The 26,740-nt window shown below is 39.6% G+C and overlaps 1 protein-coding gene across 1 annotated transcript in view; it reads right to left on the bottom strand.

Moving 5' to 3' along the window:
- Window positions 1–26,740, bottom strand: part of CSMD1 (CUB and Sushi multiple domains 1) — a 1,583,970-nt gene that overhangs the window by 229,649 nt on the left and 1,327,581 nt on the right. Inside the window, exons 30-36 of the mRNA XM_048226225.2 lie at window positions 22,350–22,544; window positions 16,061–16,177; window positions 11,973–12,086; window positions 10,414–10,509; window positions 3,119–3,322; window positions 2,070–2,194; window positions 1,481–1,577 (exon numbers count right to left, since the gene is read on the bottom strand). Of these exons, the coding sequence (XP_048082182.1) occupies window positions 1,481–1,577; window positions 2,070–2,194; window positions 3,119–3,322; window positions 10,414–10,509; window positions 11,973–12,086; window positions 16,061–16,177; window positions 22,350–22,544 (948 nt within the window). The remainder of the gene's footprint in view (window positions 1–1,480; window positions 1,578–2,069; window positions 2,195–3,118; window positions 3,323–10,413; window positions 10,510–11,972; window positions 12,087–16,060; window positions 16,178–22,349; window positions 22,545–26,740) is intronic.

Genomic DNA, 26,740 nt, shown 5'->3' with positions numbered 1-26,740 from the left:
CAGACAAACATTAGATGGAGTGTGAGAAATTACACATTAGACTGGCATTTTATTGCACTAACTTTAAATGGCCCCGTAAAAAATGTGTTTCTATTTGCTGATATGCAGAGACAAGCTCTCTGGAGTCCTCTAGGAGGAACGTGATTAAGTCAAAGCCGCAGGCGTGGCAAAGGGCCGGCCCGCCATCCATCCTGCATTTCTCACCTGCTGAGCAGCCGCAGGATAGAGATGCGTAGACACGGGGCGCAGATGAGCCGGTGACATGGTCCAGGCCAGCGCGACAAAAGGACTGATCTGTGGGGTGCGGGATACTCCTAGAAAAGCTATTATTTTTCTGTGCAATTCTGGACGATTCTAAAATGTGCACATCTGTGTTCGTCACTTGTAACACAAGGGCAGCAATAGCACTGAGTGCGGAGTGTTGTGTGGGACTCAGTTAGCCCGGCCTCCCAGGGCTCGGGGACAGTTACTGAGGATGATGTTGGTGAAGGGGATGACGCTGATGTGGATTACGGCTACGGAGTTGGGAATGTGGATGCGTTCGTGCCCTACAGAGAGGAAGAGGCACAAACTGAGGGCTTCTATTTAAAATCTGCCAGACTATGGACTCTGGGAAACAAACTGAGGGCTTCAGAGGGGAGGGGGGTGGGGGAATGGGATAGGCCGGTGATGGGTATTAAGGAGGGCACATATTGCATGGTGCACTGGGTGTTATACGCAACTAATGAATCATGGAACACTGCATCAAAACTAAGGATGTACTGTATGGCGACTAACATAGCATAATAAAAAAATTATTATTAAAAAAAAAAGAGAGAGAGGAAGAGGCAGGGTAACGTGCCAGGGTGAAAGAAAGGAAGACAGCTGAATCACACTGCTTATGGCAAAGGCGAGGAGGGAGCTGCCCAGGCCAGTTTGGAAGCCCTGTTTGTGGAAGTTGCAGGTGGAAGAAAGAGCAGGAAGCGTTATTTTCCTCTGGCTACGGTTCACATCTGGTGGCCCATGAGTGAGTTTGCATCTGCAGCAAAGGGTCGAGATTTTCTGCAACGCTGGTGGGTCAAAGCACTGCAAGTCTCAGGTCTAAATGCTCCAGAATGCAGAGTGCCATTTTCCTGGATTGCCTGATCTTAGGACGTCTCTTCTCAGGACCTGAGAACCGTGACCAACTCTCTGCTTCACCCCCACCTCCCGTTACTCCCACTGGGTCCCTTGTTCCCGGGCCTCAGCCTGTCACCTGCAAAGGCTGGGCTACCTTTTCATCCCGTAGCAGCCCTCGGCTCCCTGGGAACAGAGCTGTCTCTCGGCTCACCTGTTCTGTGATGGGCTTGCGCTAAGACTTTAACACTAGCCAAGCTATTACAGATGTACAGGAGTTTTGTAGGAAAATGTCTACATCGAACGTTTTGTTGTTGGTGGTGGTTTGATAGTGTTTGATGATTCTGGCTCACAAACAAAGACTAGGGAGCTGGTGTCTTCTTACCTGAGAAACTTCCCAGCCTGGGTGCGGTCATGTCACCGCCGTCGTAAATCTCCAGAGAGTCCCAGTTCTGCTCGGTGGCAAAACTGATCACTTGAATCTAGCAAACAACAGTGTTCAGTTAATATGGGTTTTTGCTTTAAAGAAATTAGCCTGATCATATAGGGTCTCCCATGTTACTTAATATATACACAGAAGAAGCGTGAAACCAAGGAGAATAAACCATGAAAAGACATTTGAAAATTTCTACAAATGGTACTTTTGACAGCTTTTATCCTAAAAATCTATTATTGCTATTCCAAATAGAGAAATGTGATTAGAAACACCTTGCAACAGCAGTAAGAAAAGGGAAACAGGTTATGGTTTAAGTGTTTAAAATAACCAATGTAAAATAAATAAATAAACAACCAATGCAAAAATAAAATAAAATAAACCAATGCAAAATAAATAAATAAAATTAAATAACCAACGCAGAAATAAAATAAAATAAAATAAAATAAAATAAAATAAAATAATCAATGCAAGACAGAAAACAAACACAGGAAGCAAGCACAGACCTGGCCAAGCCCTGTGCATGGCTTGAGGGGCTTACCTGAATTCCTGATCCCTCTGTCACTATGATTTTCCAGATACAGTTTAAGTTGTTACCATACGGTTCCGGGTAGCCAGGGGATAAAATTGTACCTCTGCGCTGAGTGAAATTGCCGCTGCAGGGGACTAAAAGACAAAATCAGATCTCATAAAAATAAAGTACAGCGAAGGACAGCATTAATTTGGTGCTTAGCAGTTCTTTGCTGTGTGATCAGATATTAAGAGACATTTTACATAGAGTATGGTCCTTTAAATGGCACTTGTAGCCGGGTCAAGTTCAGTCTGTTCTCTTATAAACTCGGAGGATCATTGATTATTATCTACCATAGTACCAAGTTATAGATCTGGTGTTTAAAAGTAAATCTCTTCGAGCTCTCTAATGAGGGACTGTACCTGACAGTGGCATCTTTGAAGTGAACTCTGTTTAGAATAATTTTATCCGTACGATTAAGGAGCTTTGCAGAGTATTGTCTCTTATATGCAGACATGCAACTCCGAAGGGTATTAATGGGATTTTTGAGCAAATCCAGAGAGGAGAAGAGACGCTGAAAATGTGCAAATGAATTCAAGAGCTAATCATGATTGCACTAGACATTCTTACACACAATGAAGCAAATAAACTATAACTAACAATGTCATTGTTATTGGGGCTGCGTTAACCTATTACTTTTTAAACTTTCATCAGCACACATTTATTAAAAAAGACATTACACAGCATAGCAAATCAACATTATAATGATTCTTCCCCAAAATGAAATTATGTTATATACCCATGGCTGTAGAGTTAATGTCATACTTAATAAGTATCGAGAAAGAAAACATGTTTCATACTTGTTAATCTAATGAGTTGTTTCATGCAACACGGTAATCTTTAGGGTTTAGCTGCTATGCAATTATGTCAGATAAAATGCATTGCTCTTTAAATAGGTCTGGAGTATGGCCAGGTGGTGGAGACTGGACACAAGCATTGGAAAGCAGCTCTTCAACCAGCGGTGAGCCTGGGATTGACAGCCTCGCACAAGTTATCGCACCTTCTGGACACACGCTTACCTATGCAGCTCGGGATCGTGTCATTCCACTGAGCTAAAGCATTAGGCACGGACTGACAGCGGATAGCAGTGGAACCCTGCAGGAGGTATCCTGGGTTACACTCGAATCGGACAATCGAACCCGCTGAAAACTCCGAGCCGATTCTCCTTCCGTATCTGGGCTCGGGGATAGAGCTGCACTGGGTATCGCTGGTTCGAGGAACAGCTAGAAGCAAACCACACAACACAGCCATCTGTATCTTTATCGGGAAGCCAAAATATTTCCTTGGAAATAGAGTTAAGATGAGTCCAGAGAGAGTTTATGTTAATATAGGAATTAATAACGCCTTCCGCAATTTCTAGAAGGAATGATTTGGGAAGCACTTTCCCATCTGCATTTCATCCTCTTACCAACCCCGAGGACTGCCTTATATTCTCATTTCAGACGAGGAAAACGTGGCATAAGGAGCATTAGTGCCTTATGAGAATTGAGTGATATTCAGGCAATTAAAATTAATTAAGCACCCAAATCACTGTGCTCATGATAATGAGGTGACTAAGAACTTGTACTTATCCTCAAAGACCTTAGAGTCTAGTGAGGATAATATGGCTATTGTGATGAAATAACAAAATCAAAAATAGAACTCCCATATGATCCAGCAATCTCACTTCTGGGTACATATCCCCAAAAAATCAGAAATCAGCATTTCAAAGAGATCTCTCTCCCCACCATATTCACTGCAGCATTAGTCCCAGTAGCCAAGCCATGGAAACAATCTCAGTGTCCATCGATGAACGAATGGGTAGAGAAAATGTGTTATGTCCATGCAATGAGATATTATTTAGCCTTAAAAAAGAAAGGAATTCTGCCATTTGCAACAACATGGATGTTCCTTCTACCTCCTGATAAAAGTCAAGATACCCCACACCACTGGGTCTCCCTTGCCAGTACCCAATCCAAAGCAAAGTCACACTGCCTTTAATCCTGCCCCAAATCACCTCACACAAACCTCAATCCTATAACCAGCCCCTCCTGGAGCTTTCTTTCTGAGACATCCCCAGGGTCTCCATGGTGTGTGGTCTTCACTGAGGCAGCTGGTAAAACCCAAGCTTGTTTGATGACAGGTATGTCCTGATGGTCTTTGGGTGGTAGGCATGGGCAGGTGCGCTCGCTCCAGGGTAGGGTGAGGCATCTATTTAGCTTGTTTATTGGAATTCTGCCCCTGTAAAAGATTCTTCTGTGTATTAAAAGGGGCAGGGATCAAGTTTCAAAAATACTTCAATTGGCAATGACATCCGTTGTGCCAAACCAACTCTTTGAGAGATCGATCCCCCTGGCATGCACTTGAAAATGCGCTATTCTGGTTTTGTTCTGTGCAGTTAGAAGTCAGTTTGTCTCTACCGTCACCAGGATCCTCTCTCTCTTTCAGACTGTGCGTGTCCCCGTTCAATGGTGCAGCCTTCTGAGACAATGTGCTTATACACTCATTTTCTTTAAAACACTCCTCTGTCTTCACACGGCTTTTCCTAACAGGCTGGCATCATGTTCGGAATTGAACCTGAATAATGACAGACAGCATTTGGGTGACTGCTGCTAGGCAAGCGATTCTATGAGCGTGGAAGGCAGACGATGACTCTGACAAAACTGTGCTTGAATTCAGGGTTGAAGTATTTTCTATCAGAAGGCGAAGTTAATAAAATTATATATTAATAACTATAGGTGAAACAATGATACATCAGAATGGCTTTCTATAACTAAAAACAGAATGCAGTATAATATTATAATAACAAATTGATTAGAACTCCTATTTGTCGTATTTCTATAACTGAGTATTTTGTTACAGTCGAACAAGTAGCATGAGAGCGAAAAGGAAATGAATAAAAAATATCCCAGGGACGCTTCAATTCTCAAGAATTTTTTTTTACCCAAATGGAGAAACCTGTCCAATGGCCATTTTTCTGCTTGTCCTGAATGACAGGGAAAGCTCCCCTCTCTTCATGGCAAAGGCTCCACACTTTTCTAAGTGGTCTCGCTTGTGTTTGTCGAGGGTATCACGGCCATTCTGGGGTCCCATGGATGGGGACGAACACACCTTCAAGGTCATTCGGACACATGCCACTTTCGAGCCTTCCTTCAAGAACTTCTCTGTTGTCCTTTTTTAAGGAAAATAACAATAAACGAAAATCACCTGCATTTGCGTGAAATTATGAAGGACAGTTTTTAGAGGAAGAAGTTTCCAAAATGAGAAGAGCAGCTGTGAGCTGCTCACACAAAGTGGGACAGGAGCAAGTGGAGACTGAGACATCAGCCGTCCACGCAAGGTCTGCAGAAAATCCACGTGTGCAGCAACTTCTGCTCTCAGTGCACCCTCTGGTTCCTGCCCTTCCCCTGGATGTTTTGGGCCGCACCGCAGAGAAATTCCATCCTCTGTGGTAATTATCCTCTGTCTTTTAGTAAACGTTTTCTACTGCCGTGAAACAAGATTGAAATCACCGCAGTGGAAAGCGAACAGAGGATGAGGTCAGCCTGGAGGAAGAGGCAGTGGGCAGAAGGAGTGACGTCCCCTGGGACTAGCGCGTTGTACTGGGAGGAGCTGGTGCCGGTCTCAGGAGCTTTCCGAGCACGCATGGAAAGGAGAGACATGGTAGATCCATCCACGGATCTTCACGGCTCCTCTTTCAGTGCAGGTGTAACAACAAAACAACAACAACAGCCATAATAATAACAAATCCGCATGCTCATAGCAATCTCTTGCAAAGTCTAAGTGAGGCGGTCTTTCCTGTTTCATGTAGTGACAATGATATTTCTATTTCTCCAAACCATTCTGTTTTGGTAGTTGAAAAATCAGATATGACAAGCCATTACTAGTCAGTGAATTCAAACATACACGACTGAATGATGAACAAAACTTTATGCTTATTTGTCTTCGTAAAAAGTAGGCATTTTATAAGCTTTTTATACAATGTGTGAATTTCTTAGAAGTGGAAAACCTTATAACTTATGCCACCTAAAAGGTGATGAGGCATGGGGACAATCAGTAAAGACATGCATTTACATGCCTAGGAAGGACCTCAAGCAAAGGGAATTTTAGTGAAAATTCTTCCTACCCAAACGTAGAAGATGCACTTCCGTGTTTTTAGATTGTTTATCTGCTTATTGTAATGCTAAGGAGAGTGAGTCCCCCCATAGGAAGATCCTGGACCAGGAAGCCCTGAGCTCATGAATCTGGCAGACCAGGCCGCTGGGAGGCAAGGAGGCAGGAGGCCGTTTGAGGTGAGGCTGGGGGATGAGGATCTAGGTTAGACCTGTCCACGGGGCAAATATGACTCGGAGAGACCGGGTTTTGGGGCCAGCTGACATTTGTAAGTTGGCCTCTGTGCAGAAGTTTGATCTAAAAACATGGAAACACGGCCTCCTTTCCCCCTTGAAATATTCAGTAAGTCCTGTCTGGTTTACTAATTTTGGCATGAGTGACTTATTTTGAGAGAACATAGTGTTGAATTCTACATGGCAAGACACAAGAAAAATGAATGATATGTGGAAACGGCCAGGCATAAATATAAGACAATTCAAAATAGTACTGTATGGATGAGACACTGTCAACCACCAGGTTTAATAGAGACACATTCAGTTCTGTGCACAGGCAGAGCGGGGGGGGGGGGGGTGCGCAGTGCAGGTGGGTTTGAACTACCCGGCCATACATCAGCACGTGCCTCGGAACAAGCAGGACAGGAGAGGAGTGTCTGCTCTGCTCTAGTCAGTCTCTGTGGCCACACAGGCTGGTTCTTGTGTTGCTTCCAGTATTGCTCAGGTTGATTCCAGTATTATAAGGTGTGCATTTGGGGCCACGAAAAGTCCATAAAGGCAATGTAACCACTTCATAGAATAGCTAAAAGGGATCTTCAAATCCTGGAGGAATCAGACTGTGCTTAATTTGTTAAGACACAGTAGGTAAGTCTCCCACGTGGAGGGTTTCTTAGGATGACATGAATTTTGATTTTCTCATTGATCTAAGAATACATTGACTTCAGGTGTAATATATATATATATATATATATATATATATATATATATATATATATATATATATATATATATTTGTGTGTGTGTGTGTGTGTGTGTGTGGAATGGCAAAGATTATCCAAATGTGCAGAACCACATTTACTGCTTGGGGGTCCTGCCAGTGTCTGGGTCTGGGAGCTTAGGGAGCAGAAGGAAGGCTCAGGCATCCCTAGGAGTTGGGCGAAGGAAGTTGGGAAACCTTCTCCGGATGTCTAAAAGGAAATCCAGAACAACTATTTGAATGTATTCATGTTTAAAAACATGGCGTGTTCCTCCTGTGTCTTCATGGAAGTTTGTTTACGCAGGACTAATATTACAGTGGTCCCATCTGGAACCGAAATGCTGGGAAAGTTAGAGAAAGGCTCACCCTTCAGGACCATCTCTAGATGTCCGTTCGTGGTAGGTTCTCACAGTGTCTTTTGCTTCTAAATCCCGTCTTCCGGCCACACCGCTGAGGTGTGTGTCTGTCGAACTGAAGGCAGACGGACGCAAGGTTGTCCGAGGAGGACCGACACCCGAGCCACGTGATCTCCTCTCAGTCCCCGTCCGGTGCACACTCTCCTTGTACGACTGGTGACCTGCGAAGTCGGTTGCTCCAACCCCGAGCGGATAATATCCTTGAGCCTTTAATTCAATAGCATCAAGGAGCCGAACAAAGCTCTTCACAGGTGCTGAGTATCATTGACAAACCAACGTGGAAGGGCTAGTTGAAGCATTGTATTAGGAAGGGTTCCCCCCACTAGCCTTCTTTGGGGTGCTTGTGGGTCTTAACTCACTCTCTTTCAAATATGCCCTTCTACCTCTAAGTAGTGTGGAAAACAAATAAAAAGCAGCCAAGGCCATGAGTTAATTAGGACACTTTGTAAAAAAAAAAAAAAAAAAAGCCTCTATACGTCCATTTCTCCACAAGATCAGAAAGACAGAAACATCCTCATTATTAATGTCTCCTTATTAACCAGGCCAGTGGGGAGGGCAGGAGACAGTGATCCTGGCTTCCCACACCCTGATCCTGCTGCCTTGTTAGGCATAGATGTTTCTAACAGCTCTGTATAACACAACTGTCTGCTAACAGGGTTAGACACCCTATAATCATGGGTGTCAGAAAGTCCCTGCACAATTCTAAGCTTTAATAACTTATGAAAGAATGAAGCCATACGTGGTATACAAAATAACTTTTCAGGACATTTTTATACAATAGGTTGCAAATAATTTCTTGGCTTCCGTATAACTACAATCTTTCAGAAGGCAATGTTCAATTTAACTTTCCGTATGTATTGAAAACTTCCCCAGGTGCTCTTGAGTGATTTATAAATTGCATTCATGATTCTAGCTCTTTACTTCCAAAGGATTTAGCTTTGATGAAAAGACATCAATTTTTGCATAAACTCACTGTAAGAACAAAGCAAGAAAAGGAGGTATACTTTATAAAATATTGAGGATGTTATTAGAGTCATTATATATTCTCAAAGACAAGGGAAATATATTCCTCCTATAAATGATTTTTTCTTTCTACTTTACTGTCTTAATTCATTGTAATGGTAATATGTTACTTTAAGCCAAGAAACATAGTTTTTAAAATCATGACTTTTGATGATAACATTTCTAAGTAGAATAGACATATCCTTACGAGGGTCATTTTTTATGACCAAGATATTTTATTTGATGATCTGATTGATTTTCTAATGCTTATCAAGAATCAAAGAACACCCCTTATCAAGACAGACAATGTCAGTAACTTGAATTTCTCCAGGGTAAAAGAGGTACTTAATCCAAGTGGTCCAGTATCTTTATGTCACCCCAACTTATTTGGGTTTGTAAATTTGCTTCTGCATAATAATATACAATTATTTAAAGAAAATTAGGAATGAGTAAGAGATAAGTTGCCTACATTGGTCACTGTCCAATAAAGTCCATTTAAAAAAATTGGTTTAATTGTTTATATTTTAAGAAAAGATATAATTTAGAACAATGAAACTGATCTTAATTGAGTACCAACATCATTCAAGCAATTACTACTTAGATTGGATTAGAGATACTTTTCCTGCTGTTTGCCTGTCAGGTTCCTTCCTGCTCCTTTCTCATTCTTTTTAAAGTCATCTTATTGCTGGACACCAAGGAGGTTTTGTAGCAAACTATTCTATAATTTATAAAATAATTATTTTATAATTTGTAGAGGTTATAAAAAGTATTTTGAGGGCTTGGTGTTTGCAGTGTGAGAGTATTAGAAATGAGTTATGAATGAAATGACACATTGTTATTTTCCATAATTTTTTTTAAATAAACGTGATGATGCTGTTAAGCATTTTTTCTGGAGAATTCTCTATTAAAGGCCAGAAACCATTTCTAGTAAGTGATCCTCTTCCACTTCTGAAGAAAATATTTAAGAGTCGTGAGTAATCTCTCTAGCCTTAAGGAAAACGGAGACCTAGAAAAACTGAGTATTTCTTCCTATTTTGGAGCACACAGTTTATCTCTGCAGATGGTGAGCTCTGCCGCATCTCCAGCTACACAGCTATTCCAAGTTCTATCCAAAGACCCACTTGGCGCTTCAGAAAGTGTATAAACAGTTTGCATGTGTTTTTTTCAAGTTCAGGTAATGAAATTTGCAAAATAAAGGTAAACTAGAAATAGGGGGGAAATCCTCAGTTTTGAAGAATCTTTCTGCACTCATAAACATTTTGAATACACTCCAATTTCAAAAATAAATATAAATGTTTTGAAGTGTCAAAAATTAATAGAACACAAAATAAAATGGGTAGTTAGAGGGATGGGTACATGGGTGGTATTTGGGGTTTTGTGTGATTTTTTTAGGTTGCCTTTTCAAATAGTTTTTACAGGAAGATCTGGAATGGTATAATGTGCTTTAAAGGTATTTCATTAAAGCAGTTACTAAAATCTAAACTATTATGAAACACTTTGCCTAATTACATAAAATATTGTAATGTATGTGAAATCCTTTTGCGAGATGTGAAGTGTTACACAAAGTGGGTTGGATCGGTATGTGTTTTCTGATAATGCCAGGTAAATGAGCTGGTTTTGAGTCTTTGCAGTAGAAGTATCATATTAAAGTGTCAGAAAGAAAAATTGTGATATTCTTGTTAATTAAACTGTTTTAGTATAAATACATGAATACCTTCAATGTCCTAAATATTAAGAAAAAACACACACACAACTCAGGTATTGTTAGTGCTTTAACTGAACATAGCGGTGTGAGCAGCGCTGGGAGAGATCTTAGCGTGCAGAGTGACCTTTACCTTGGTAAACGAAGTGAAAGCCCCGGGCAGACGCTCCGCTCTTGGCGCTGAAGCGGAGGAGAATCTGATTTGATGTCGCCAAAGGCAATGTTTCACCTAAGGAAAAAATCAGAGACAATACATGGGATCCACAGAAGACACCGCAACGTGGTGGACAATAGTTTGGAAAATAATTATTAACTTAGAATTTCACATTCAATTGTTGGACTTTTATAAAATTTCCCTTTGGGTTTAGCACCCAGGCACATCGTATCTATCAAAACTTTAAAACCGTTCTTGTCTATTTGTTCTGTTAAAATGTTACTTTAATGATCATCTCATTTAGGCTTTCTTCTGAAGCAGACACTGATTATAGGTCTGTTAGCTGGCAATATGGGAAATAGAAGAGCCAGATTCATCATTGACTCAGAATCAATGATATTTGATAATAATTTGCTGGGAATTTATTTAAAGTAAGAAAATTAAAATAAGAAAATTAAGGAAATCTGAATCCAACGCTGATTTTAAAAATACTAAAGCATTCAGAAAATATAAAAAAATACGAAAATATATTTCTGCCTTTTAAAGTACACCTACACCAGAGGAATGGTCTTTCTCAAGTGTTGCTAAGGGGCATATGAATGGCATTAGCATTTCAGAGGTGAATTCGTCCATATGTATCAGTATTTTAAATCTGTATCTTCTGATGCGTTTCTAGACATTACATCATTGGACACTGGCAGAAAATAACAAGACATAGGTCTTAAGACCCTTGGTTAATAATGGGGAAAAACTGGAAATAATCACACCCTAACCTTGGTTGGCAAGAGTCCGTGACACACCTATGTGCCTTGACTGTACTTCGGTAAAGGATGAAAACACAAAAGTGGTACCAACCTCGCAGTTTGTATGAGGTTCAAATCCATGAGGGGCTAAATAAATTAGGCTGCATTGATCAAGTGAGTACTATTCAGCACTAAATCTAATTACTTTTGGTGTATATTCATATTTTTTGAGGCGAAGGCTCCACTTGTGATTTTTTATGAGTATGGCAAAAAGACTGAGCTGTGAAGTAACATCCCATGTTTTATGAAGCCCCACATGTTTCCATGCATACATACGTACCCACTCATGCATGCCTGTGTGTACACATGTGTACATATACATATGCATGTATGAGTGTCATGAGTCTCTACAGGGATGTATTTAAGGCTTGCAATGATTTAGACCACAATATTGATACTGTTTATCTCCAGGAAGATCATGAGACATAGAAGAGAAAATAGAACACACCAGATAGTTTATTACCCCTTCTTTCTCTGATATTTGCCTTTGTTATTGAGATGGATATTATATTTTCCTGAACCTTAATAAGTAAAATGATAAAGGTCAGTGGTTTTATATGTGGGATAAAAATACGGTTGAAATTTTCCATCAAAAATAAGGTTTTATTAAACAAGTGAGCAAATTCAAAGATGATTGCATTTCTCTTTCATTAAAAAGAAAAAAAATGACAAGTTCAAATTTAATCATTCTGGCTGTCTAAATAAAATTCAGGACAAAACTCATTGAGTGTTTACCTGAATGTGACCCAGAGAGCGAGCTGAGAAGTCTGGCTTGTGGGTGTGTTCCATCAAATAATTCTGCCAAATCGTTCAGTGCCGTCTGGAAATAGGCAAATTGTCCAAACACCACTGCAAAATAAAGGGGGTGGGTTGGCACGGTGTGCTTTTTCAAAAATAAAGACACGGAGATTGCGGTTGTGCTAACTATTTATTGATTTCTCCAAAGATCATAATCCTAAGAGTCCTGTAGAAAATCTTTAACTGGTTTTCTCTGGTTTCTAAGAGTTTTTAGTTGCTTAAACAATTTTATTTCGCCTCTTGATGACTTCATACTTAATAAAAAGAATACAAATACCATTCCTTATATTGTTTGAATATTAATTTTTTTCAGTACTACATTGGGACAATAGAAGAATAGCCACAAAGCTGCTCCATCTATCTAAGAGCAGTTAATGACATTTTATGGGTACAGGGATCAGGATACCTGTTGGTTGGTTTTAAAAACAAAGCCAAAAAAAATAAAACTAAAAACATGCCAATTTCACAAAGAATTTAAAATTCTCTGCTTAGGATTATTATAAGGCCAAATTCATAAGAACTTATTGCAATTTATACACAAGTCAGAAACATATTATAGAAATTGTCTATTGTTACTGCACTGCACAACTTTATTTATCTCACAGGCAATATCAGTAGCAAGAACACACCTCCTCCAAGGAGAACACAGCTGTGCGTTTCACTACTTCAAACTTCATAAATTATCTTGTACTCGAATTGACAAAAGGGCCTTTACACTATTTAGAAACACTTGTGATTTAACGCATAAGCCAGGACCAACTAATTCTTATTTATGCCTAAGGTTTAAGCTAGAATCATTCTAAATCATCCTGAACAAGAAATTGATGTGGGCGTATCAGTTATACAAGTCAGAATTCTAATGAATGAATTAATGTGAGTGTTGGCAAAACGGAGGGGATCTAACTGTCACAGCTCGTGTGTGTACTGTATTCTACATGTGCCATTTGCTCTATTAGTACGTGTATTACGTATAGACATATATGTGTACTATGCCTCACATGTAATATACATGTAATAGAATATATGCATACCTATATACGTATATTTTAAGATTTTACATTTCCTTTATAGTTTCCTAAAGAGAAATAATTAAAGGAAGCATGGGAGCAAGGAGGACTTTCCCTGTGCGTGAAGTGTTCTAAAACAAAGAATTAGAAAGAGGAAGAGAACTTTATGATTTCAACATGGTTCTGACTCCCACAATGCCTTTGTTCACAGCCCCCACCCCCCAAAATAAATCTTCATCATGTTGGAAGCAGGATGCTTGGGTCTTTTCAATCGTATAAAAGTGAATTATATGCACACAATTTCAAGAAGCTTTGATTTAATTAATTAATTAATTCATAATTTATTTATTTTAAGAAACTTTTAGAAAGCATCCACTTTATGATAGAATCTGAAGATGACCAGGATAGAAACATGGTCCCAGATCTGCCACACACCATGTGCAGTGCTCCCCACAATGGGTAGAGAGATTCAGGGTCTTCACATCAGCAGGCATGAGTTTTCTTTGGTGAGCTGTCTGGGCTGAGTTCAGGCCCCTGATGGGTTCCTCCCCAAAGAGCCACCAGGGCTCACTGCTGTGGACGCCACAGCTAGACGTGACCATGATGGGAATGATAAAGGGCCGTAGAATGTGAGCCATGGGGCAGCTGTTTCTAGCTGTGGGGGCGTCCATGTCCACTGGGGGAGACAGCAGAGTCACTAGTCCTTAAGCGGGAGAATTGAAACCCTCCGTGTGTATGAATGAAATGCAAGGTATTTCTTTCAGCCTGTGAACATTAAGAGCACGATTCTGCAGGTGACTAATGTGGCCATTGGTCCAGTTTGGCAGGCGCTCAGTGAGGAAGGGGAAGAAGAGGGAATTGGGGAGCAAAGGCCATGGCAGCCTGAGACTTCAGGGCCTGGAAGGTCACATCTGAACATGTGGGGTTTCCTCGTGGGCAAATAAGTGAGTGAAAGATGTCTATCATGGTGTTTCCATGATCAGAGTTTTGTTTTAGAAAGGATACATTGGTAATGCTTTTGGATGAAAATAGGGAGAGGACTGGAGTGTCTGAAGGCCGGCCTCAAATGTCCTTCCCATTTGGAGCTGTGTTCACCACACTTGTGCCCCTTCCTACCTTGTAAGGCTCACCCCATGCGCTGACATGGGATTTAAATGTGGGCATTTCATGGGCACAGACTATGTTTTATTCATCTTGGCCCTTATGACAGTTGTTGAATTAATTATTGAATTAATTAATTTCCCAGGAAAGAGTAAGGAAGAGAAGAAAGTACAAGAAAAGACAGTATAGATTTTCATTAAATATTCTGTATAACTATTTTAATTTTAAATTAAAATTTTCTGCCTGGATAGAAGTGATAAATGTATATCATTACACATTTCAGATTGGGAAACGATGATCAATATTTAGGATAGAGGTGTGACCATTTTTTTCTGCTGAAAAATCATGAATTGTGTTGTGACAATTCAATACATTTTGAAATAAACCAAAATCATAGAATATGGCTGCTCTATTCCATTGTGATAAATATACTCTGTCACGTGTCTATGAACAAACGTAAAAGGAATATTCATGGGAAAGTAACTGGAGAATGCTGTGGAGCACTTAGGTGGAAAAAATGAATTAACTGGGGCCAAATAAGTGACATTAGTTTAGAGGAATTGGTCCAGCATAAAGAGTGAGAATTAGCAGCTCTTCTAAGTTTTCTCGTCTGTTTATTATAACAAAGTAAATACTCAGAATCCCTCTCAATTTTTAAATGAGAGTAACAGGTGCCGTTCATTCTCAGAGTAAGTGAATCTGCCCTTTGCCTGTTGGGAAGCTGGTCCCTCTGCCCTGGTCTCCAGGAACACATCCGTCATGCTGATGTTCAGATTACCATCTCTTCCTAACAGAGCAAGATCCTACAAGAAAGGCCCACCCCCCAAAACCCCATTACTCTTGAGAACTGGCCCAGGGTAGATGCTAAGTGGTATGGCTTCAGATACCAAGCGAGTTACGTCGCACAGTTGACGAAGGGGCCAAGATCTAAACTACCCCTAAGGCCGAAGTCAGAGCTGGGCAGATGTTTTCATTAGCTTTAAGAGACCTGTGAATCATAAATAATAGAAATTCACAGAAACCATTTGTCTCCCACATGCCACTTTCTTACCCAGCAATTAACTTTCTCGTCACACAACTGTACTTTTTAAAATGTTTTCCCTCAAACAGATTCTAACCTGAGAATGTTTATAATTTTGCTTTATGTCTGTCTAAGAGTAGGTGGCTGCTATTTTGAATGCAAAGAACAAAAACACCTTGACTATGTAAGGTTTTAAATTTTACTATTAAAAAAAAGAAAAGGAATCTAGGCTATAAAGCTATAAATGTTTCTATCTGGTTTACTCCAGAAAAGAAATCATAAGACATATCCGTAGTCAAGAGTGAGATTGGAGGTGTGGGAATCCAGCTTTGGGTAAACCGAGGGCAGGACGCCCTCCCCCCCCCCGCCCAGGAAGGCCCTTCTAGAAATGAAGCCATTTGGAAAGCTGGCTCAGACTGGAAGCAAAGTTTACGAGGGAAATTTGCAAGTTAGATGTTGAGTCACATGGGGGCTCTGCCTGCTTTTGCGTCTCTAATCTCTCAAAACAGAATTCAGTGATCCAGTGATTTCCGTCATAATAGGATCACAGAATTACGCACAAATTTTTATACAGCGTCCCCCTAGCTCACCTTACTTGGCGATCCTCCCTTGGGGAAAAAAAATGCTTTCTAACAAAAGAAGGAGCGAAGCCACACATTGTCTCTGATTATGCTGGATCACCATCTTAGAAGAACATTTAAACATTTTATATCACATTGATGAAAGAATTGTAGTGGATAGTCTATACCTTTAGAAAACCTGCTGCTTTAATACAACTCATCTTCTTGTATATTATTATATCAAGAGCTGAAATATGTTTATAAAATGACAGTAAGATCAATGATGAAACAAATATGACCCTGAATGATGAATACAACCCTGAAAAGCCAACTTACCAAACTCCTTGGGTACTGTGATGGAGTAGAGGCATATCTGACCGGCTGTGTAATTATGAGGGTAGTTGGGTGACAACACGACTCCTTCAGATCCCGTGTACTGGCCTCCGCAGGGAGCTGCAGGTGAAATGAAGCAAAGGTCATGGGCAGTGCCTTCCCCGCGAGGGAGGGTCCGCTGAGGTTGAAAAGCTCTGAGCAACTGAGCCGCTCCACCATCGTTCAGAAATAGAACAAAGTAGCAAAGTGAGAAACTACTTAACATTGCTATCCCAAGTGAGGGAAAAAGAAAAAGAGAGTTTCCAGGTTTGAATAAAGAGAACTCAGCTTAGGAGGAAAACCTACGATGATTTTATTTTTATTATTATTTTCTAATAATAATTTTTATTATGTTATGTTAGTCGCCATACAGTATATCCTTAGTTTTTGATGTAGTGTTCCATGATTCATTACTTGCATATAACACCCAGCGCTCCGGGCAATACGTGCCCTCCTTAATGCCCATCACCGGCCTATGATTTTAGGACACCTCTCAGGCTGAAATCATCATGAAAACAGCTGTAACAAACTAACCAGTTCAACACAGACAAATTCTTGGATTACTGCATCTCACCAGAATTTTCTGGTTGGTACCGGTCATCCGATTAATTTAAGACCTACAAGGATAATTTTAGTTTTCTACTGATTTTTATGTTACTATGGTACTTAGAAAAAATAATGTTTGCTTTTAGTGTTTGGTTGTTGCTTTAACTTTTCATCTCATAGATTTGGTTCAAGAATAACAGGTAGAATTACTAATGTGCCGGAGTCTTTTCCAGTAAGTTTGGGTTAAAAAAGAATTAATTCCTAACTAGGAAGTCAGGACAGATACAAGGATGGGGTGCTACATGCAGAGCTCGGGGCGTGTGTGTGTCTTTATTTTCCTTCTGATCATTTTATTCAATCGTGCATTGCTTTCTCTGAGAAAACACTGCTGCACAGAAGTTCAAAATACTCTCTGTAAGCATCTTAAAACAGACATTCAATTGAATCCCAGTCTCATGATTTCCAGTGTTTTAAACTGTCCATACTTCTGTCCCTCCCATTTCATTTAAGAAGAGGCCCCAGTCTGCGGAGCAAGCCAGGAACAGGGGCCACTGAATGGTTTAGGTCCTGCACCTCGGCCACCTGCTGCCTGACCACTGCTCCTCATCCCAGATACACCGTCACGGACCTGAAGTCAGACTCATGTTCAGTGTTTGGGAAAGTCTGTATTTCTACAACTTATTCTTCTTGATAGAGTTTTCAAGCACTAAAAGAGGGCAGAAATCAAAGATAATATATTGACTCTTTTGAATGTTAATCAGCACATTGTGAAGTCCTAATTGATGGGCATTCTCCAAAATTAGCCAAGCTCCTTGGAATATATTGACCCGAACTTCAAAGCACCTCATTCATGATTTGCGAGATTTCGAAGCCGTACCTTACAGTGGCGTCTGAAACTTACATCTTATTCTAAGCGCCAAAGGAAAATAGCTTAATCATCCAAAACCTTTGATCGATTTGGGATCAGCTCCTAGAGGTTTTATCTTTTTTTTTTTTTTAAGATTTTATTTATTTATTCGACAGCGATAGAGACAGCCAGCGAGAGAGGGAAAACAAGCAGGGGGAGTGGGAGAGGAAGAAGCAGGCTTCCAGCGGAAGAGCCTGATGTGGGGCTCGATCCCATAACGCCGGGATCACGCCCTGAGCCGAAGGCAGACGCTTAATCGCTGTGCCACCCAGGCGCCCCCTAGAGGTTTTATCTAACTATACTAAGTGTGGTCTTCATGTTGATGCCTTAATTCAGAATAATAATAACATTTCAGTGCACTTCCATTGACATTTTTATAATTCTAAATAGAAAAATTTTAACTTCTGGATATGAGTTAAACTCCTAAGCTGCAGGCTTTACATGGAATGTTGGGTGACTCATTCTACTAGTTTAAAGGCATCACTTAATTTTTTTTTTTTCAACCTCATCCATATAAGTGTAATTGGGTTATCTCATGACTGTTTTTTTTTTCCTTAGAAGCTTGAAGTTCAAAATTTAAGTAGGTACCAATAAAGAATAGAAATTTATCATCTCTCAGCCATATAAAATTCAAGCAGATAATTGTGCAAATATCCTTTATCATCTAAAAAACTCATCCAGTTCGAATTTTAAGCCACAAGTATAAATAAAAAATACAAGTAAATCATCACTGGGGTAACATTTGGATGCCCAAATTATCAGATAGACTTCTGTCTTATCAAGGACACCATCTGATGAATTTGTGAAAGAATAACTACAAAGATTTATTTTGTTCAAGGATAGAATGAAAGAGTATTATTTTATGATAACAGAAAACCTTTAAAAAAATGAAAGGAAATAAACCTGATATTTTAGGTCCACTGTTGCCTTGATAAATTGTGTTATGTAACATGCTCTTCCTCAGATACTAAAGATAAGCATCCAAACTGTGTGTTTCAAACACAATCAAACATTTGTGAAATTGATAAAAATATGTGGAGAATTTTCATTTCATTCTGAATAATTATTCTGTCTGTATAAGTGTGTTGATGTAAGAAATAGATGGGCGTGGGCTTTTCCATAACAGAAATTATTTTATGTTAATGTGAGAAAAGAAAAATAGATACATGGTGCTTACTCTTGGGTAATCAATGTCTTAAACAGATCATTTCCTAAATGAATACAGAGTTGCAATGGCATCATTGCAGATGGTCACAAGAAACGTACTCATCCACCTGGTTAACTGGAATATATGTCTCCTATGTAAAGGCAACAAAATACAAGTGAGTTGAATTTAAACGGAAAACAACACAGCAAACGTCCAACCCCATGAAAGGGGACATAGGGTGGTTCCATTTCAGTCTGACTTTATAGTAAGTTTCAGTGAAGAAAAACTGGAGACAACAGATGAATCACCAAGAAAAAAAATCATATCCTACATTTAAAACAAACTAGTCTGAAAGGCACTGACTGCATTCCCTAACATATGAGCTATCGAAATGTTTAAAATGTAGCAGAAGTCCCCTGATTTGGTGGGTCATCTGAATGATCGACAGATACTGATTCACGCACAAAATGTGCTTTTCTCCATGACAGGTCCAAAATAAACAATGCGGGAGATAATTTCTGGTTTAATGATTCAGGATTTTGAGTTTTATTGAAATGTAAATAAATAGCATAAATAAAAATTTACGTGTTTCATGCACTTTAAGGACTGGTAAATAGAAACTGTGTTTATAGGTCTGGTAAATAGAAACTGTGTATATACGTCTTCAAATACGGAAAAATAAATTGTCTCTAATTTTAAATTTGCTTATATATCTAGTATCCAAATGTGACTTCATTTATTTATGTTATTCTTCAGCTAAACTATTTATCATCATTCCCCTCACAAGTTCAAATTGTATTTAAGTTTCAAATTTAATCCCTCCGGCATTATTACTAAATAAAGTCTAAAACTCATCTTCTTTCTTAGTTTTACTCTGATCCCCACATATAACCTCTATAGAGATGTCTGAGAGGGTAGGGACACACTTGGGATGTACAGAGCATTCAGTGGAATAGAAGAACATAGATATTAGAATTTTTATCCAAAGTTATATCTTTTTAATGTTTATGTTGGTACATTATTTATGTGGTATATCTGCTGGGAGTCTCAGTGTGCGTAAATACATTGGAGATACTGGGATTATGTGCTCAATAGTTACATGCAGGGTCCTGGGTTTGAGTCCCACATCGGGCTCCTCGCTCAGCCAAGGAGTCAGCCCCTCCTCCCTGCTCACGCTCATGCTCTGTCTCTCTTTCTCTCTCTAATAAATAAATAAAATCTGAAAAAATAGATCCATGGAAGACATGGATTCATAAACGTATCTTTCTGATCATGATTTAAAATACAAAAATCAGTTACACTGCCTAGAGCTAAAAATCTATAAAATTCCCTTATAAATTTGCTTTTTATATATGCATAGTATTTTTTACATATATGTGTACATGTATCATGTACATGATGCACATATATTACACTTACATTTAATATATATATTCAATTTTTTATTTTGCCTAATATATTTACTTTTTCCTAAAGTATTTATTTAAATATAACATATATTTAATATATATTATAATATATATTATATGTTTATGTGTTTATGTATTACTAACAATATAAATAATATACCTTTTTATTATATGTTTATAGGTTTATTTCCATTTATATATATAGATCTGTATATGTGTGTGTATATATACATATATATAAAGAGTAATTTACATATATAACAAGTGATTTTCAAACTTTCAAATGTAAAAAAATAACAGCAAGCATTGAAACAGAAGTTTTAGATTACTTTTTAAGAATTTGGGATAAGTGATCTTTCTCAGTCCCTTCCAAATCTATGAGGTTCTTGGTCATTTTATTTTATCTATAGGGCATTATTTATATTTTATAAAGGGTACTTGCACTTTAAATGTAATTAATATAAGATGGAATTTATATTAAGTTCCTACAGCATTTATTATATACATATATGTGGATTTTTAAGTCTTTTATAGCTACATTTCCATGTGATCATTAGCATAACCCCGTGGACGGTGTAAGCTGTCCCCTCTAGAGGGGACGTGGAGGTCCACGGACACCGGGCCACTTTTTCACCTCGCCCATGGACTTAACAGTTGGTCCGGAACTGGACTCCATGTCTGTGGCTTTTCCTCTGGGAGGGAATAGTGCAGGCAGGCAAACCACCCCCGGCCCCGGGCAGAGGCAGTCGGGGGAGTGTAGATTTGCAGTGAGGAAAACCCACGGGACCTGACACATACTTTGAAGTAAATATATTAGGATGGCCTTCTTTCTATGCGCCACAGAAGACAGTATAATGCTGCTGACTCAAACCTTACCAGTTAAGTTCAGACATTAATGAAAAACGTCATGGACACATGCATCATGCTTGGCGCCCGCAGCACATTTAACTCGCCTTCTCAGAACCCGCTGTTCTTCCAGACCCCCGGAAATCTGAGAAGCATCAAGGATTCTATTTTTTACTTTTATTATTAGAATGTGTAAGATTAGGAAGATTTAACAGGTTGCAGATCTTTCTTTATTTCGTTCTTTCTTTCTTTCTTGCAGATTTTCCATTAAAAATTACTTTTAGCCATTCACTGATTTATTCATCTCCTCCAGAACCCTCTGCGACGTGCTTCCTGTGTGCCAGAAACGAGTGCTGGATCCTGCAAGGCAGGCTTCCTTAACCAAAAAGCTCTCAGGTCCCTAAACGCAGAAGCACAGAAGGCACAGTACAACTAAGGGCATTCTGTTGGTTGGTTGGTTTTGTTTGCTTTAATTTTTGTGTGCTAACTTTTCAATTTCATCTCTTTGGTCGGAAGGTACTAGTAACATTGTGAGCTGTCCGGGGGGGAGAGGAAAGTTTTGGGTAACTTCAATATATCTAACTAAATTGGTCCTTGAGTTCATCCCAAAATAACTTGGAAATAGGCTTTGTTTTTGTTTTTGTTTTTTCTGCCAAGACTCATGGGGTTTTACCATCTTCTTCTTAATGTGTGTCATTCTCAGAGTACAGGACACAAGTCATCCGTCTACAGTTGGAGGAGTTTTGGCTGGAGACTCCGAGGAAACCAGCGACTAGAGTCACAAAAAGAGCACGGCCAGTGACCCGGAAATCGCGGTCCACCTCCCTGTCACTGCACAGCCAGGGGCATCTGCCACCAGGCTGCTCTCACTGCAGCATAGCTCTGTCCGTGAAGGATGGTTGCACCTTTTAATATGCGGCTTTATTCTTTTAATGCCCATATAAAGAATTACAACAACTGATACTTTGGGGGAAAATGACACATAACTCTATATATGGAGAGAGAGACAGAGAAGGAGAGACACAGAGAGACAAAAAGACAGAGACAGTGACAGAGAGACAGAGACAGAAACGGAGAGAGTGCACCTAGACACTGGCAGTTGGTGCCTCTTCTGTACTTTGTGCCTAGAATATGCAAACAGAACATTAAAATGCCAAATTATCTAACTGAGAGAAAAATGTAACCCCTTCTGGAAGCCCATGACAATGGCCCATACACTAGTTCCATTAAATGATGGAGGAACGTGAAGTTCTTGGTGCCCAGTAGTGCTTAGGAGATCCGACCCCGATCCAACCACTGGTTAGAGTAATAGAGCACTGAAGTGTGACAGTGTTTTAAAATGAGATTGGACATTCCAAAATAAAAGGATTATTGAAGGGAAACAGAATCCACGCATACCATTGCAGGAAGGCAAGGCTTGGCTCCAGGCAGGTTTTCCGTCCGTGCCGATCACACACGTGATGGACGAGGGGTCCACAATCTTGTAGCCAGAGTCACACTGGTAAGTGACAGTTGAGCCAAGCTTGAAGTCTGTGCCAATTCTTGTCCCGTTCATTATATTTCCAGGGTCAAAACAAGCTTCCCGTGGCTTCTCTGTGGAAGAAATAAATGTCAGCTCCATGAGGGCAAGAATCCTAATCTTCTGTTCGTTTGGTTGCTTACTCATTTTATTTGCTGCCTAGAATGGTGCCTGGTGTACAAGAAAGGCTCAAAAAAGTATTCACAGATTGACCAATGACCAAGTTATTAGTTAGTTATCAAGTTAATATTAATAATGATACATCATAAAAATGATTACCACAGTAACAATTATCAGTTAATAATGAAAGAGCATAGAAAAATAAGAAAAACTCCTATTTAATGAAAATATATTTCTTTTTTTAACCACATGTTACTGAAGAATTGCTATTGAATTACTTTCCTTTAGGTTAAAAAATACAGCATTATTTTTCTTTGCATCTTCCCCCTCTCCCCCTCTGGATTATAGTACTGAACAAAGACTTTGACTCAGGAAAAGTTGAGGTCATTTTCAACCTTTGTACTTAAATCCTGTTGACATGAAATCACAATATGGTTAGGAAGTGATGAGAGGAGGTGGCTTCTTGGGAAGACTGATTTGGGGCATGCAAACTAAGTGCCTTTCTATCCTGGTAACAGCAGACTGGCTGGGAAGACAGGTCCTGGCCTCGCACCGAGCTTCCTGACTGAAGAGTGCACCGTCCCTGGAAAAGTCCTGATGGATGAATGCCAAGGGCTTCATCTGCCCTGTAATAACCACTCAGTCATCCCAAGCTAACTGCAGGACGTGCCCAGATGAATCCAGGCTCTGTTCTGTACCGGGCACTGAGCCAGGGGCGGCTGTGGGCTTCAGTTCTGCTGTCCATGACGCCTCTGCGAGGACTGTCACCAGCCTGCTTTAAATGTTGAGAATCTGGAGCTTGAGCTGGAGGAGTTAAAGAACTTTCAAAAGACAAAAAAGACAAACATGTCTTCTTTAGTTTTTTTCTGAGACTTGTACCTATATGGTAAATTCTAGTTAACTTTTGGTGACCTTAATATTTTAATGTCTTCATACTCAATAGACCTTCCAAAATATCTCTAAATGTAAACCTACCGATGCGTGTGTGTGTATATATACAGATATATACACACATATATACGTGTATATATATAGTTATATTGTACAGCATTTCATCATTTGAGTTGCTTTTTGCTCATGCGTGTCAACAGTCTTCATGCCGCCATCAAAGCTCCTGGGAACGTCAGAAGACTCAAGACCTGAAGTTCATAGATGCTCAAGTGATCACTACAAAGGTTAGCTGAGATTTTCATCTTCATCTTTTAGCTGAAAGTTATAAAAATACAATCTGGCTTGTGTATGTGTGTGTGAGAGACAGAGAGAATGGGGTCATTAATGTCAATACATGCTCAAGGATAACTTGAGTGGATAAAATAAACATGTTTTTTCTCTCTCCTTTTGGCTTGACAATCTTCCCCCCTACAGAGAGTTTACACATGTCAATTCATTCATTGTAGAAAATCCAGTGCTGCCGATCACACACGTAAAAGATCTCTGAAAATTCTGAGGGGTAAACTGAATTGTTTTTGGCTGGGGTTAATGTTGGTCCCTATTTACATTTTTTTCTTACTGATGCTTAGTCCTACTTCTACGTACTCGTGTTTGGAGGAAGAGCATCCTGAGAGATCCTGCGGGAATGCCATGACAGATGAGTAATGAAGTTTTGAAATCTTTACACTGTACATTCTCTTACGAATGGATGATATTTAGAAGAGGAAAAAAGCACAGAGTTTGGGAAGTTTTGCAGGAAAAGAAAGAGGCCTGTTTAACTGTATTTAGTCCACACTTTTCATTATATTTATAAAGATGTGTCACCATCAGCCAAAAAGAGATCTCTTTGGCAATTGTTGACTTAATCTTAATTCTTAATTATAAGAATCTATTATGCTAGTTTACTTACTTATATACTTTGGCTAAAATGCAATATATACTAAAATATTATAGATTATATTATACCATTATATATTATAATACATAATATATTATATATTAATTAATATGTTATTATATATTATAATATGCATTATTATATTATACTATTATGTTATATATATTATTACATCATCACATTATAGTATATTATAATATTATATTGTAATATATGTATTTATGTAGATTGCATTCTTTTTTTTTTTTTTAAAGATTTTATTTATTTATTCGACAGAGATAGAGACAGCCAGCGAGAGAGGGAACACAAGCAGGGGGAGTGGGAGAGGAAGAAGCAGGCTCATAGCGGAAGAGCCTGACGTGGGGCTCGATCCCGTAACGCTGGGATCACGCCCTGAGCCGAAGGCAGACGCTTAACCGCTGTGCCACCCAGGCACCCCTGTAGATTGCATTCTAACCAAAGCATGTAAATATATGCATATATAAAAATAAATGTATATTATATGAATATATAATTTATGTTAACATATAACCTATAATACATATTATTATATGTAAAATAATATAAAGCCTTTTTGCAGGCTTTTATTATGCTGTTACTGGAATCCGTCCCTGTGTATTATGTTGGGACCAGTATTCTGATCTTTTCACTGAAAACTGATTTGGATATTTTGAAAGGTAGGTGACGTTGTGTTAATTCTTTGTAGCTGCGTAAATCCCAAATAGAGCACAGAACATTTATTTTAAGCAAAGAAGGAATGAATAAATAAAACTGCAGGCCCTAGAAGGGTCGATCCCTTGGGTGTTGTTACCACCATCCCACAGAACGTACTGAACATCCAGTAGATAGGAGCTCTGGTCTAGTCATGGAAATTTTCTCCATACACAGCAGCTCCCCTATTCAGGAGATGTGTCCCCAGACCCCAGGAATGGCTGAAACTGCAGAAAGCTCCAGACCCTACATATACTACGTTTTGTTCTCTATATATGCCCCTGACAGTTTAACTTATAGGCACACTAAGAGATTAATAATAATAACTAATAATAAAATAGAACACTTATAACAATATGCTGTAATAAAAGCTATGTGAGTGTGGCATCTCTCTTTCTCTCTCTAAATATCTTATTGCCCTGTCCTCACCCTTCTTCTTGTAACGATGTGCGAGGATAAAATGCCCACCATGTGGGAAGTAAGGGGAATGACCTGGACGGGGTGAGAGCATCAAGCAACTGGTGACCTTGAGGCTGTAGCTCAGGGGGAGGGGCACCTGCTGAGGACAGGTGCGGTGGACCCCGGTCACCCAGACCATGACCCAGGCAGCAAACCACAGAGAAGGGGTCTACCACACATGCCTGTTGCCTTCTAAGCATCTTCAATCATGTTTCTCTATAAATCTCTTTTACTTTAGTTGACTGGTTAAATGCCACTTACATGATTACCCGCTCGGTGTCACTAATTTAGGTTTCTGATGGCAAGTGTTTTCACTATTTCTCCAAATGAACTGCATTTAATCTTTTGATTCAGTTTATCCGGCTGTCAGCTCAGGATGTTTCGTGATGAATCACAGATACTGTTTCTGTTTACAGTTTGTCACATTTTCTAACTCAATGACTTCATAACATGCTGTGCTGCGCTGTGGTTCACGTCCCTTCTCCTTAAGGAGACACCTCTGAGTGTTCCCGCCCTGGAGGCAAGCGGGTGGAATCAGGCAGGTGTCAGAGAGGGCGGCTCAGCGAGACTGCCCATGGCTCCCACTGCTCATTGTGCTGGAGCGCACATTCTGCGCCCTGCTTCTCTGATCCTCCAGGGGCGCTTGCTTGCTGGGGCAGAGCGAGCTCCTGCTACCTTTCCTTGTCTTCTGCTGGTTTTATTTGTTCACAGCCCCTACTGGAGAGCTCTCGAAACATTAAGAGCGCCGGCCCCCAGATAGATGGCGAGCCTGGTCCCCAAAGAACCCAAACAAAAGATGCATGTCCTTCCTCCCATCTTTATTCATTGATCATTTACCCTAGAATGCCCTGGAGAGTACACGGTGTGGAAGTAGGCCGTGATAGACGTACATGTCTATATTTAGATGCAGTGCCGTGCATTTAAAACTCATTATAGAATGGGTGTTGTCATGGTGAAGTGCACTTCTGTGAGTTCTTTTTAATACAGAAACTAGCTGACAATATGGCAAATGCTCAAAAGGACTGTTTTCAAGTTATTCGTAAGCATTAACAGATCCCATCCCGAAAGCACAAGAACTCCTCTGATCGCTGAATTGTTTAAACTTTCTCTATTGTACATTTTAATAAGAATCAGTAAGTTTGTAGGTTTTAG

The sequence above is a fragment of the Ursus arctos genome, unplaced genomic scaffold (assembly GCF_023065955.2).
Source record: "Ursus arctos isolate Adak ecotype North America unplaced genomic scaffold, UrsArc2.0 scaffold_27, whole genome shotgun sequence".
Taxonomy (NCBI): Eukaryota; Metazoa; Chordata; class Mammalia; order Carnivora; family Ursidae; genus Ursus; species Ursus arctos.
This window is presented reverse-complemented; position numbering and strand designations above follow the sequence as displayed.